The sequence below is a fragment of the Octopus bimaculoides genome, chromosome 3 (assembly GCF_046866305.1).
Source record: "Octopus bimaculoides isolate indiv1 chromosome 3, ASM4686630v1, whole genome shotgun sequence".
Taxonomy (NCBI): Eukaryota; Metazoa; Mollusca; class Cephalopoda; order Octopoda; family Octopodidae; genus Octopus; species Octopus bimaculoides.
Window position 1 is genome coordinate 50,398,630 of NC_142930.1, and position 13,687 is coordinate 50,412,316.

The 13,687-nt window shown below is 36.3% G+C and overlaps 1 protein-coding gene across 2 annotated transcripts in view; it reads right to left on the reverse strand.

Moving 5' to 3' along the window:
* The window catches only part of LOC106868420 (vezatin), a 37,552-nt gene that overhangs the window by 129 nt on the left and 23,736 nt on the right, over positions 1 to 13,687 (reverse strand). Inside the window, exons 12-14 of one of the 2 annotated variants that reach the window (XM_089348973.1) lie at positions 10,578 to 10,652; positions 5,082 to 5,319; positions 1 to 2,684 (exon numbers count right to left, since the gene is read on the reverse strand). The exon at positions 1 to 2,684 is cut by the window's left edge and continues 129 nt beyond it. In XM_089348973.1, the coding sequence (XP_089205099.1) occupies positions 1,828 to 2,684; positions 5,082 to 5,319; positions 10,578 to 10,652 (1,170 nt within the window). In that variant the 3' untranslated portion in view covers positions 1 to 1,827. Of the gene's footprint in view, positions 2,688 to 5,081; positions 5,320 to 10,577; positions 10,653 to 13,687 lie in introns of both variants that reach the window. The other variant, XM_089348972.1, reaches the window with a different exon arrangement.

Below are 13,687 nucleotides of genomic sequence, written 5' to 3' on the forward strand. Positions count from 1 at the left end.
CGGTCCTTATGAAAGAATTTTGAAAATAACATTTGTCATCTTCATAGGACATTCGATCTAGTACATGAATACAAATACAAATGCAGCACAGAAGACAACATCGATGCTGTGTATGTTATGATTTCAACTAAAATCATAGCTGAGACTCAAGGGATTTCCCACAAAAAAGTTAGCCACGTCATCCACAACATTCTGGTCATGAAATAGCTTTCTGGAAAATGGATGCTGAAATGCCTGAACACAGATCAGAAGTGTATCAGAGTGACAACATCAAAGGCAATCTTGAACCAGTTTGCAGTGGGAGAGGCTGATTTTATGGCTCGTTTAGTCACCATGGATGAAACTTGGCTACATCATTATGATCCCCAGACCAAGCAGCAATCAATGGAGTAGTGCCACAGTGGTTCACTGCATCCCAAGAAATTTTAGACCCAGAAGTCAACTAGAAAGATTGTGGTTTGAGTGTTCTGGGACAAAGATGGAATACTCCTCATAAAATACTTGCCAAAGGTCACACCATCAATGCAAAATACTATACGTTTCTGTTAGATGAACTGCATGAAGCTTTGAAGCAGAGACACCATGGAAAGTTGAGCCATGGTGTCCTGCTTTGGCAGGACAATGCACCAGCAGACACAGCACATGAAACTCTAGGGAAAATATGCAACTCTGGCTTCAAATTGGTAGGCCACCCATCCTGACTTAACCGCCTACAACTATAATCTCTTTCAATAACTGATGAAACATCTCAATGGAATGAAATTTCACTCCAATTTGGAAGTGATTGCTACTACAGAGGCTTGGCTGAAGGTGCAACCTTCCAAGTTCTTTTACAGGGCTTAGAAAAACAAAAGGACCACTGCAATGAGTGTATGAATTCGAGGGGAATATGTTAAATAAAATCATAATTAACTGATCCTCCAGTATTTTCTTTTACCCAAAGCCAGGAACTTTTCAACACATATATTCACACACACATACATGCACAAAAGCATATGTATAAATGTCTTTCTCCACATGTCTTCACAGTGACACCACTTAGGCAGTAATGATGTTGTTTATGTACCCCATAAACAAAAGTGTCCAGCAGTAGTTCGACATGCAAAGATGGAAAAAAGTACCTAACTTGAAAACAAGCAAATGTTGACATCAGGGAAATAACCCAGCCATAGAATACTGCCTCAAAAAAGTCTCACCTAACCCATGCCAGCATGGGAAAAGCAAATGTAAAAATAACTATAATGATTCAGATGATAATGGTGATGATGGTAGTGACAATGATGATGATGATAGTAATGATATATATGAATGTGTATCATTTGCCAATGTTTACATACGCTGGCAAGAAAATGGTTTAACTGGTGCTTTCAAACTAAAATACCATGACAGAAGTAATGGTAGCATATTAATAGACCATATTAGGTTGAAGTATGTAATAAGCATCATTAGTAATGTCATTTTTTTTTTTTTACTATTAATTACATATTGCTTCCATTATTGATTCAATAAATTAAATAGGAATATCTTTTGTAGCATTTATACAGAAACTAAATTGTTAGGTGTCATTGAAAAAAATGTTCAATAAATTATAAGCTTATAAGACATTTTAAAAATCTCTAAATTATATCCTGTGAAAAAATTATACAGTTGAATCAAAACAAAATAAAACTTATCTTATAAAAGTAATTAATTATGTATCAATTATTTAAAAAATATAGTATAAGCTGTGAGTAATATTCTAGATAGATTTTAAAATATAGAGAAAGGCTAGACAAAAGAAGAGATAACACTGTAAAATTCATTGTTAAATTCAATGATAGACAATGTTTATAAGTTGTCCTGAGAATTTTCTACCTTAGAATCATCTGCAAGGCTGTCATTAATCTCTTTATCACTATCAACACTGTCATCATCTTCAATACTATCAGAATCACCAAATGTTTGAATATTGAGGGATAAATTTTCTTTGCAACGTGCAGATGCTTGTGCAGCAATATTTCGAGCAAACATAAAACTTGATTCATCACGAGCAAGCAACCGTTCCTGTAAGCCAGCAAGATTTGTTCCCTGTAGATTACGATCTGTCTCTTTCTCTTGATGGAGAAAAAAACTGCTGTTAGAATCAGAAGCTGGAAATTCAGATGAAGTATTATTTTCAACCTCGCCAATCTTCATTGCATCTAAATTCAAATTATCTGAACCTGAAGGATAAGGATGAGATTCTGACTGAAGATTTAACTGATAAGAATTAAACTTATCTGAATCCCTAATATTTGTGCTCTGGTTCATAACTGGTGTTTGAGAATTTGGATCCAAACTATCAATCTTTGAGGTGGGGGAATCAGAATGCAAGGCATTATGGCTAACATCCTCTGGAAATGAAAAGTTATTTAAGCTGTCAGTTTCACAATCTGTTTTTCTAGTTAAAGGTGAAAAAATCAAATTTCTCAATTGGATATCACAATCAATTTCACTGGATTGATTCTGATGAAGAAAAAATGGTTCTGAATCTTGGTCAGTTGAATTTTCTGAAATCTGTTTACTCCAAGAAACTTGACTGAATCCTGTGTCACTAGTAGTAGTAGAACAATGTGATTCAGACATATTTATATCATCCAAATCTAAATTATCTTCACCAAGTAAATCATCACTAAGATTTTCAGACTCTTGCATAGAGTCTTTTTCTGCTGAAAAATATAATATAAACTATTTTTAGTATAAGAACATGAGATCAATTTTAAAAAAATATATAATAGTTAATTTTTAACAGATTCTGCTTATGGATTACAGCTAAGTCAAGCTTTACTAACTGCAAGCTCTAACTCTGATTGGTTATTTAACAGTGTTGAATATCTATTGATTGATTATTTAATGATATGGAAACAAAACAGATACAAAACTGAGATTAAATTAATATTCAGGAAGGTATGATTAAATCCATCAAACAAAAGAAAAACTACTATTAGAAATACCAAAGAGTTACTGAGTGGAATGATAAAATTCCTCATTATCATTTTTCCATGTTTTCCATGCTTGCATGAGTTGGTCAAGTCCTCTTCAACATAATATCCACACCACAACACAATATTTCACCACTTGTAGCATTATGATCTGGGACAAATCTGAAGTTCATTCTACATTGGCTAATTCTTTTCCTAATCAGTTGTACGGAAACTCTTTCAGTTGCTCTCATAGCTTAGTTCATCTATATGGTACCTTTGTAGTTGCTTCTGGCTGAAGCCTATTTGTTGGATATTTTCAACATCTCAATAACATCTGCAATGGTCCAGCAGCTTTGCTCATCTTTCTATCTTTAATGCTCATTTCACCAATATAACTAACCACTTCAGTAGTTGATTTTTCTGTTGGGTCTACTTGTGATAAGTGGAGGTGCAATGGCCCAGTGGTTAGGGCAGCGGACTCGCGGTCATATGATCATGGTTTCGATTCCCAGACAGGGCGTTGTGAGTGTTTATTGAGTGAAAACACCTAAAGCACCACAAGGCTCTGGCAGGGGATGGTAGTGAACCCTGCTGTACTCTTTCACCACAACTTTCTCTCACTCTTACTTTCTGTTGTGCTTGTAATTCAAAGGGTCAGCCTTGTCACACTGTGTCACGCTGAATATCTCCGAGAACTACGTTAAGGGTACACGTGTCTGTGGAGTGCTCAGCCACTTGCACATTAATTTCATGAGCAGGCTGTTCTGTTAATCAGATCAACTGGAACCCTCATCGTCATAAGCGACGGAGTGCCAATTAATTACTACTTGTGATAGTCCCTCCTCTTCCCACATATTCAGCGGCCTTTTGTAATAACATTATTAAGCTTCTTTCATTTCAGTTTCAGTACAGGTACTCTTAATATACTAATACACTTTACACCAAAAACACCTTGATTCATAATGACACACTGCTTCACAACCCAGAACGTAATATCATGACCCAGTAACCCTCTTGTAACAGACAGTTATAAATATAATGAAATCAATATTTAAAAATTAAAACTATCTATGCTGGCATGAAGATCGATCAGGTACCAGACAATGATTCTGGATTATTATTCTGTTTTTTTTTACTGAATTTTTGAGAGCTGTCAGGTTTGTTTTTAGTATTCTCATTTATTTCAGATATTCTCATTTTAAAAATCATCTCCGGCTAATTGTTGAGAGGACGTTGGTGTTGCCTTGGTGGAGGTTTGTGCTTCAACTGTATCTGTTCACTTATGCATAAACAGACTAGACAGAAAAGAAAATCCTCAATTAGGTGGAGGTATGATATATCCAGGACAGTGGACCTCTAGATTGCAACTATCCATTCAGTCAACTATCTGTACTGTATATCATAGACCTATCCAATCAAGCTTGACCTGGGGTGACAAAATCAACAACCTATTTATAAAAGTTATGATTGCACTGCTGACGTTATTCTTAAATAGTACTGAATATCCTATATATATATATATATATATATATATATATATGCATTACTGCTTGTGTAGATCTGTCAAGCCAAGTGAGACTGTAGTCATGGCCGATGCCGGTATGAGGTCATTGGCACCCATGCCGGTGGCATGTAAAAATCACCCACTACACTCAGAGTGGTTGGCATTAGGATGGGCATCCAGCTAGAGAAACCTTGCAAAATCAGATCAGAACCTTAATTTTTCTAAATTGTTCTTGGTAGATTTTTGCTTTTTTTTTTTTTTTGTTATTAGATACGAATATGCAGATTTGTTATACGTGTACAGCAACAAACCTGTATATTCCTATTTTTTGATTGCATCATACTTTCATTTCTTCTATTTAGCAATGTTTGTAACTGTGGTCAGACAGCCCACCCCCCGGCTTACCAGTTTTCAGTCAAACTGCCCAACCCATGCCAGCTTGGAAAGCGGATGTTAAATGATGATGATGATATATATTACTGCTAGCTAGTAGTACTGGGTTCAAATTATTTCAGAGGATATTTCTGCAATAGAATATGTTGCCTATTAAAAGATGCTCTCAACCAATTGATGTTTACGATGACAAATTTTGGTTATGGCAGAAAAAACAAAACAAAAGTAGTCTAAATTGTTACCTGTAGAAATGACATGGCCTTGTAAACTGTCACTTTGAAGGCTATCACTGTGCAAACTATCTTCAGACTGATCCCCTTCACTACTATAACCTGATGGAGATTGACATTCAAGACCATGCTTTTGTCGTTTTATGGCAATATCCTCTCGTTTTTCTCTATCAACAGCTCGAACTGCAATCACAGATTTCAGCTCATGCATCATTCGTTTTGATTCTTCCATATCTTTCCTTTGTTTTTCCTGTTGATTTAAACATACCATTACTGGATTTATTTATACATGTAAGTGCAAGTTTCAACAAATATACATTCACATGCAAAATTACAGACATGTTAACACACATACATGCCAAGAAAGGAGATAAATATTTACGTTTATTCAATTCATATTATTAAAAGTAATATCTGTTATGTATCTGAAAACCTTACAACATTTTGTTATACAGACTCTGAAGATTTGCTGGTGTAATCTATTTATAAGGTTTTTGTTCATATAACATATTGTTAATGAACACATGTAAGATGCATTAGATAAACATAAATATTTATCTCCCCACTTGGCTTATATTTGTACTCTGTGTTTACAATACTGGAATGAAACTACTGAAAGAAACAGTGAATATTATCAAATTTGCTCCTCCTGTATGGATCTTTGGAAATATAACCAAACACACAGAATTATAAACATTCATTACAGGTTGTGATAAATAAACCATATCAAACAAATAGATGTGTATGTTTTTTTTGCAGGTGGGTGGGAGAGAGTGTGTATGTGTGTGTGTGTGTGTGTATATATCATCATCATCATCATCGTTTAACGTCCGCTTTCCATGCTAGCATGGGTTGGACGATTTGACTGAGGACTGGTGAAACCGGATGGCAACACCAGGCTCCAGTCTGATTTGGCAGAGTTTCTACAGCTGGATGCCCTTCCTAACGCCAACCACTCAGAGAGTGTAGTGGGTGCTTTTACGTGTCACCCGCACGAAAACGGCCACGCTCGAAATGGTGTCTTTTATGTGCCACCCGCACAAGCCAGTCCAGGGGCACTGGCAACGATCTCGCTCGAAAATCCTACAGGAGCCAGTCAGGCGGTACTGGCAACGGCCACGCTCAAAATGGTGCATCTCATGTGCCACCCGCACAAGAACCAGTCCAGGGGCACTGGCAACGATCTTACTTGGCTTGCCGGGTCTTCTCACGCACAGCCCATTTCCAAAGGTCTCGGTCCGTAGTCATCGCCTCGGTGAGGCCCAATGTACGAAGGTCTTGCCTCACCACCTCAGCCCAGGTCTTCCTGGGCCTACCTCTTCCACGGGTTCCCTCAACTGTTAGGGTGTGGCACTTTTTCACGCAGCTATCCTCCTCCATTCTCACCACATGTCCATACCAGCGCAATCGTCTCTCTTGCACGCCACAACTGATGCTTCTAATGTTCAGCTTTTCTCTCAAGATACTTACACTCTGACGGGTATTCACATTGATATATATATATATATATATATATATATATATATACATACATATATACATACATACACACAAACACATAAAGGCAGGCTGAAAAGTTTATAGGCTAACTTGGAAGGAGTGATGCTAGAGCTATGAAATCTAGCATGCATTAATTTCAACTTTTCTGCATTATTAACTGTATTATTTCTTTCCATGTAAACTGACATCTCACTGTTCAAAAAACACTTCAAATGTAACTGGTAGTGACTTCCCTTGAATATGGACAAAATTTGGCATCACCTTGTTATGAAATAGCTGTAGAAAAAGGGTTTAGTCTCCAAGGACATTTATACTGACATGCTTGCTACATTAGGGAATGACACTCCAGCTTTATCAACAGTGCAAAAGTTGGCATCTGAATTTATGAAGGGACTGGAGAATCTTGAAGACTGCCCAAGGTCTGGACATCCTGCAACTGCCACCACCAAGGAAAACACTCATTGTGTTCACTACATGCTGATGGATGACAGGCGATTGACTATAAATCAAATAGTCGATGCAATCAGCATATCCTGTGAGTGAATTGAGAATATGCTGCACAATGGACTTGGCATGCCAAAGGTTTCTGCTTGGTGGGTGCCACGTCTTCTGACATCTGATCAAAAGTGCATCAAGCTGATTACATCATGACAAAATCTAGCATTGTTTCAGGCAGATCCAGCTAGTTTCCTTGAATGTTTTCTAACCCAGGATGAGTGTTGGGTTCATCACTTTGAATCAGAGACAAAGAGACAATCCATGCAATGGAAAAACCTCTCCTCACCTGCTCTAAAGAAGGCCAAGGTTGTAACACCTGCAGGGAAGGTGATGGCCTCAGTTTCTTGATTTGTTTATTGACAATCTTCAGAAGGGCCACACCATCAATGGAGAGTACTATGCAAACTTGCTGAGGTAGTTATGAAAGGTTATCAAGACCAAATTCCCAGGAAAACTGATGAAAGAGGTCTTGTTTCATCAGAACAATGCTCCAGCACACAAGTCCTTCATTTCAATGGCTGTTGTGTGTGACTTGTGGCTTTGAACTGGTTGATCACCATCCCTATTCTCCTGATTTGGCCCCATCTGATTATCACCTGTTCTCCAACATGAAAAATGACTTGGCTGGGAAGCAGTGTTGCAATGATAATGACATCATCTCTGCTGTTGATGACTTTTTTTTTGACCAGCATGATGAAAGATTCTTTGCCAATGGGATCCAAGCACTGCAACATTGATGGAGGTATGTCGACTGCAAGGAGGGGTGGTATTTTGAAAATAAACCTTGTTTGGTCACATTCTATGAGTATCTTGGTCAGCCTATGAACTTTTCAGCCAATCCTCATGTGTGAATGTAAGTATGTGTATATTTATATATATATATAGGTACAAAATTAATGACATAAATAGTAACTTGAAAACAAAGAGAAAACAAAGTGTAGCTAATAAGTTTACGCTCAAGTAAAGAAAAGTAGAAATGTCTTTGATGTTTTAAGCTTAAGATAGTGTAATTGTCGTCACCATCACCATCATCATCCCCATATATTGTCTATGTTCCATGCTGATAAGGGTTGGAGAGTTTGACAGGATCAAAGACTGATCCTGTCAAAGACTGTAGGATCAAAGACTGTACCAAGATCAAAGACTGTACCAAGATCAAAGACTGTACCAAGATCAAAGACTGTACCAAGATCAAAGACTGTACCAAGATCAAAGACTGTACCATTCTTCAATCTATTTTAGCATGGTTTCTATGACCAGACACCCTTCCAAATGCCAACCACTTTACAGCATGTTCTGGGTAAAATTCTTGTGCCATAAGTACTAGTAAGGTTAACATGCAGCTTACAACATAATGAACCCCAAAAGAGTAAGCATTATGATAGAAAATGAGGGATTAAAGTATGCGAGAAGAGGGCCAGCAAAGGACAGGTTTCTTGCTGTAGAGGACCTACATAGCTACATGGCTACATGGCTACTCACATTTTAAAAGTGAGGGTGGAATAAGGGTGGAGCTAAAAAGGGATAGAAGTAGTGGTGATGAAGGGTCTGGATGAACCCTCAAGATATGAGCGAGTAGATGTGAATGGGGACAGAACTGGGAGTGTGGGTGGGTAAGAGTGTATGGGAGAACAAGTGATGAGGAATGAGTGAGGGGATGAATAAAATGAATGAAACAAGTGTTGGAGGATAAGTAGTGAGATAGAAAAGAGTAGATGTGTCAGTGTGTGTGGCTTAAATGATGTATCTGGATGTGTATACAGAAATTTATATATATTAATAAAAATTCCTTCATTGGAAACGAAACTCGGCTTGCGAAGACCTATTGGGGCAAGTGAAAGGGAAACTGTCAATGGCACCTGTGCCCAGCATCGCCTTCCTGGCACTTGTGCCAGATGGCACATGTAAAGACATTCGAGCAAGATCGTTGTCAGTGCCGCCGAACTGGCTCCTGTGCAGGTGGCACGTAAAATACACCATTTTGAGTGTGGCCATTGCCAGTACCACCTGACTGGCCTTCGTGCCGGTGGCACGTAAAAGCACCTACTACACTCTCGGAGTGGTTGGCGTTAGGAAGGGCATCCAGCTGTAGAAACTCTGCCAAATCAGATTGGAACCTGGTGTAGCCATCTGGTTTCACCAGTCCTCAGTCAAATCGTCCAACCCATGCTAGCATGGAAAGTGGACGTTAAACGACGATGATGATGATATTCATATTCTGAGTTATATTTTTCACGGTTGCATCACTATATCTAGACACACACAAACACAGACACACACATATATATATATATATATATATATATATATATATATATGTGATACATATGATATGTATGTGTGAGATAGTGAGAAACATGTTAAAAAGTGAGTGTAATGATTGAATCAAGATAAGTGTATTCCAATAATAACTGAATTTGCACACAAAAAACAAAGTCAAATAGAAAGTTATGTAGCAACTTTTTAGCTTCTCAGTGAGACACTTCATTGAATTTGCAAATGTCCTTAAGAAAGATAAGAGTATTATAAATGACATTTCTCTTTTTGTAAAAAAATATCGTATGCTAAGAGGAAGCAATAGGAAACCACTTCAGAATATTTCTTCATTCCAAAGTTTGCTACATTAAGTACGTTAGCACTCACTTTACAAATTATTTTCATACAGGAGGCATTTGCAGTTATTTCCTTCAGTCGTTCTTTTAAGTGGTCATACTACTTAGTATTCATTCACAAAAATATCCTTGATACCAAAGATCAGACACAATCCCCACTGCATTTTCTTTTCAATTAATTTAAATTCCAGAGTTGTCTTCCTTGCCTTTCTTGACCAAAATTTATCATCAAGTTAATGGTTATTTCCCTTCATAACAGGTATAAATTTAGTTAATTAAAATCACTTAGCACCTTCTGTACCAATTATTTTCAAGCAGTAGGTGTGTTTTCCCCAGTCATATAATGGTACAGCTGGAAAACAAATATGTAACATAACGATGGCTCCTGTTTGACATGCTTGAGACATGATTTTATCTTATTATTATAATTCTTTATTATTACATTTTCTTTTCTTTGATGGGGGGTTTCCAAGTTGCCTGAATCCGTAATACACTATTTCTTCACACACATTTCATGAAATTTTAACTAGCTGACCTTCCTATTAGCAAGTGCTGCAGCAGGAAAGTATATCTTCCCAGACTCATGAAGTATGTTTTTATAGAATTCATAAAATAAGTTAAGTGCCATGGAGAAAGGTGAATTCTCATATTTCAGGCTCATAAAGCTAAATTATTTTACAGATTTCATTTATTATTTTTTCAGGCCATGAATATGTTTTTTCAGACTCTAATTTCCCCTCTATGCTTTAATATAGCCAAATACTGATGAAGCATATCAAAATTTTTAATAGAATATAGATAATAGTGTCAAGATAATATCAATTAAACAGGCTTATTTTAATGAAATTACAGTAGAATGTAAAACAGCTAAGCTGTAATAATTTTAATTTCAACATACCATTTCTTCAACAGATAGATGAACATAGTTAGAGTCAAAATCATCAGCATTCTCATCAGTGAAGCCCTCAAATACCTAAAAGGAAACAAAATAAAATCCAAGATACAATAAGGAAATAAAATGAAATAAGAATTAACTGGAAGCATTTTGAATGAATATCCAGAGTCTTAAGTACATAACAAAATGTTTAATTAAAACTTAAAAACCTCTTTAACTTTTTCTATTTTATTTTGCTGCACACAGACTCTTTTTAGAAGAGGACATAGTTAACAGAATAACTCAGAATATAGCTAATAATATTTTATTGATACCAAAGTAAATAGGATAAGGGACAAGCAACTGAAATGGCAGTGGCTAGTGTCATATCACTGGAACTGCATCATTCTTATAGCCAGGACACTTAATTCTCAAATGGTCTAACCCTAGTTCTATTGAAAATTAAGAATGATTTGTCTCTCCAAGCTATATCAGTACTGCTGACTTGATAAGTGATTTGTTGGTTTACAATTCATTTGCTCCAATGGGTAAAGCTACATGTGAGGGACTAGCATCACATCCAGGTGGAAAATTATCTTTCATCTACTTAAAACTATGGAAATCTAAGAGAAGTACAAGGCTGTATAAACTATGGTTTAAAATATAATTACTTTTAACAGACCGATGAAATATATATTTTGCATGTATAAGATTAATAATAAGACTAACAAACAGGATGTACTACATTTTGAAATCTAATAACATTAATACAGTTTGTTTTCTGTGTTTGACTTTCTTATCCTCAACTACAGGAAGCTGAAGATCATCAGATGATTAGTTCTATATAACTACTTTTCTCCTGCAATGATTCACTTTATCAACTGTACACAAAATAACAATAAATAATAACTTACAATCAGAATTACTAAGAAATTGTGTATAACTTTCTTACATTTTACTCAATTCCACCCCACTTAACCTTGATATCTTTTAGATCAGTTTTCCATGCTAATATAAAAGTAGATAAAAGCAGCAAAATGGCAAAGTCATTAGCATGCCAAGCAAAATGCTTAGTAGCATTTTGTCAGTCTTTATGTTCTGGGTACAAATTCCGCTGAGGTCAACTTTACTTTTCATCCTTTCAAGGTCAATAAAATAATTACCAGTTGAGTATTGGGATCGATAATTGACTAGCCCCCACCCAAACTTGCTGGTCTCAAGCAAAAAATTTGAAACCAATATAAAGCTTTGGGAGAAGGCTCCAACAATGACGTCATATACCTTGATTTCAGCGAGGCATTTGACAGAGTGGACCACAAAATCCTGCTGAAGAAACTGTCCAACATTGGAGTCCATGGAAAGCTACTGCAGTGGATAAAATGTTTCCTGATAAACAGAACCCAACATGTTGTGTTTGAGCGAATACGGTCAAGCTCAGCCAAAGTCAGTAGTGGTGTCCCACAAGGTACTGTGTTGAGCCCACTCCTCTTCATTATCTACATCAATGACATAGTAGACGTCAAACATATATGACTAAAAGACTTCACCAGATGGTGCTATTAAGTTAGACATGGCCTGGGGTTATGCTGGCCAAAACCTATCAAAGTTTTCAAAGTTAAAAGTAGATTTTTTTCGAAAATATGGATCATTATCATCATCATCATCCAGTGTTTTAAATCCGGATTTTGTCCGTGTTAATGAGGATGGTCAGATCTACTTCAATGTCATAGCAACTGAGGCAGGAAGGGGCAGCCTACCCCAACCTTTGACTGGCTGGTGCCCATTCTCTCTTGCTATCATGAAGCTTTTTTTGGAGCTGGATTTTCTACGGGGAGCATACCCTTGCTTCCTCCCAACCTCAATTTCTAGACATGAGTCGTCCCGAGACCAAGGCCTCTACCATGATTTTTAAGAAATGTGGTGGAAAACTAGTTCAGAAAGGCAGGGATGCTACTCCCTGAGACCCATTTCGGAGCTCCAGTACCTATGGATACTTGTGGCAAATTACTTTTTTTCAGTTAAACCTACTTCTTACTGAAGTGAAGTGTTTTTCTATTAGTACAATATTATACAAGTCAGCAAAATTAGCAATTTTGGGGTGTGCAGTTATGCATGCAAACCACTCAAGAGTGTTTTTATAATTATTTATGTTTTAACATTTCATTTTTATTTTGTTCTTAAATTAGAAAAGCAGGAATTTTATTTTCTGATTTAAATAACCATCATAATGAAGAAATATGTACCAGAAAACTCAAGCCAATGGTTGAAAATTAAGGGAAAAGGCATTTAGGAAAGAACATTTGAAAGTGAAAATAATATGGAATAGTAAAACAAAATTGATTGAATTAGAAATTATATGAAAATACAACAACCAATAAACATTCAAAACTGGATATAAAACAGCCCTCTTCCATTCTCAAAATACAAACAATTTTTTTTCTCCATTTTTTCTAAGTAGTGAGTAATGATATATATTAATCTGCACTCCAATGAAGGATTGGTAACACTCTCAGGAGGAATAGGTAGTGCTCATTGCTTGAATAAGCCCTCCTTGAGAAAAATAAGGATCAGAAGAGTTTGTATTTTGGCTTTGTGTTTAAAAAGATCAAAGATATAAAATCATATAGATGGATATTGAAGTGACTTGAAGTGACATAGTTCTAGAAAAAATGAGTAATCATAAGATTTTTAAATGTAAGGTATCTGAACTTAAAAAAAAAATAAAATTTAAAAACTAGACATGTTAGTGTTTTAAAATAAAAGACAATGACTGCTAGGGCTCTGATTATTTGCTTCATTGCTTCATAACTGTCATTGAAGATTCTCTGACAGACAATCACAGTTACTAAGTCCAGTTTATGCATAGCAGTTAAGCATAAACCACACAAACATATCTCATACTTCCATATGGGCAATTGACAAAGCTAAACTAACAAGAAATGAAACATGTTTGTATCTTTTATATTTTATCTTTTACTTGTTTCAGTCATTAGACTGTGGCCATGCTGGGGCACCACCTTGAAGAATTTTTAGATGTATGTATTGACCCCAGTACTTACTCTTTATAAGCCTAGCACTTAATCAATTGGTCTCTTTTGCTGAACCAATAAGTTACAGGGATGTAAACACACCAA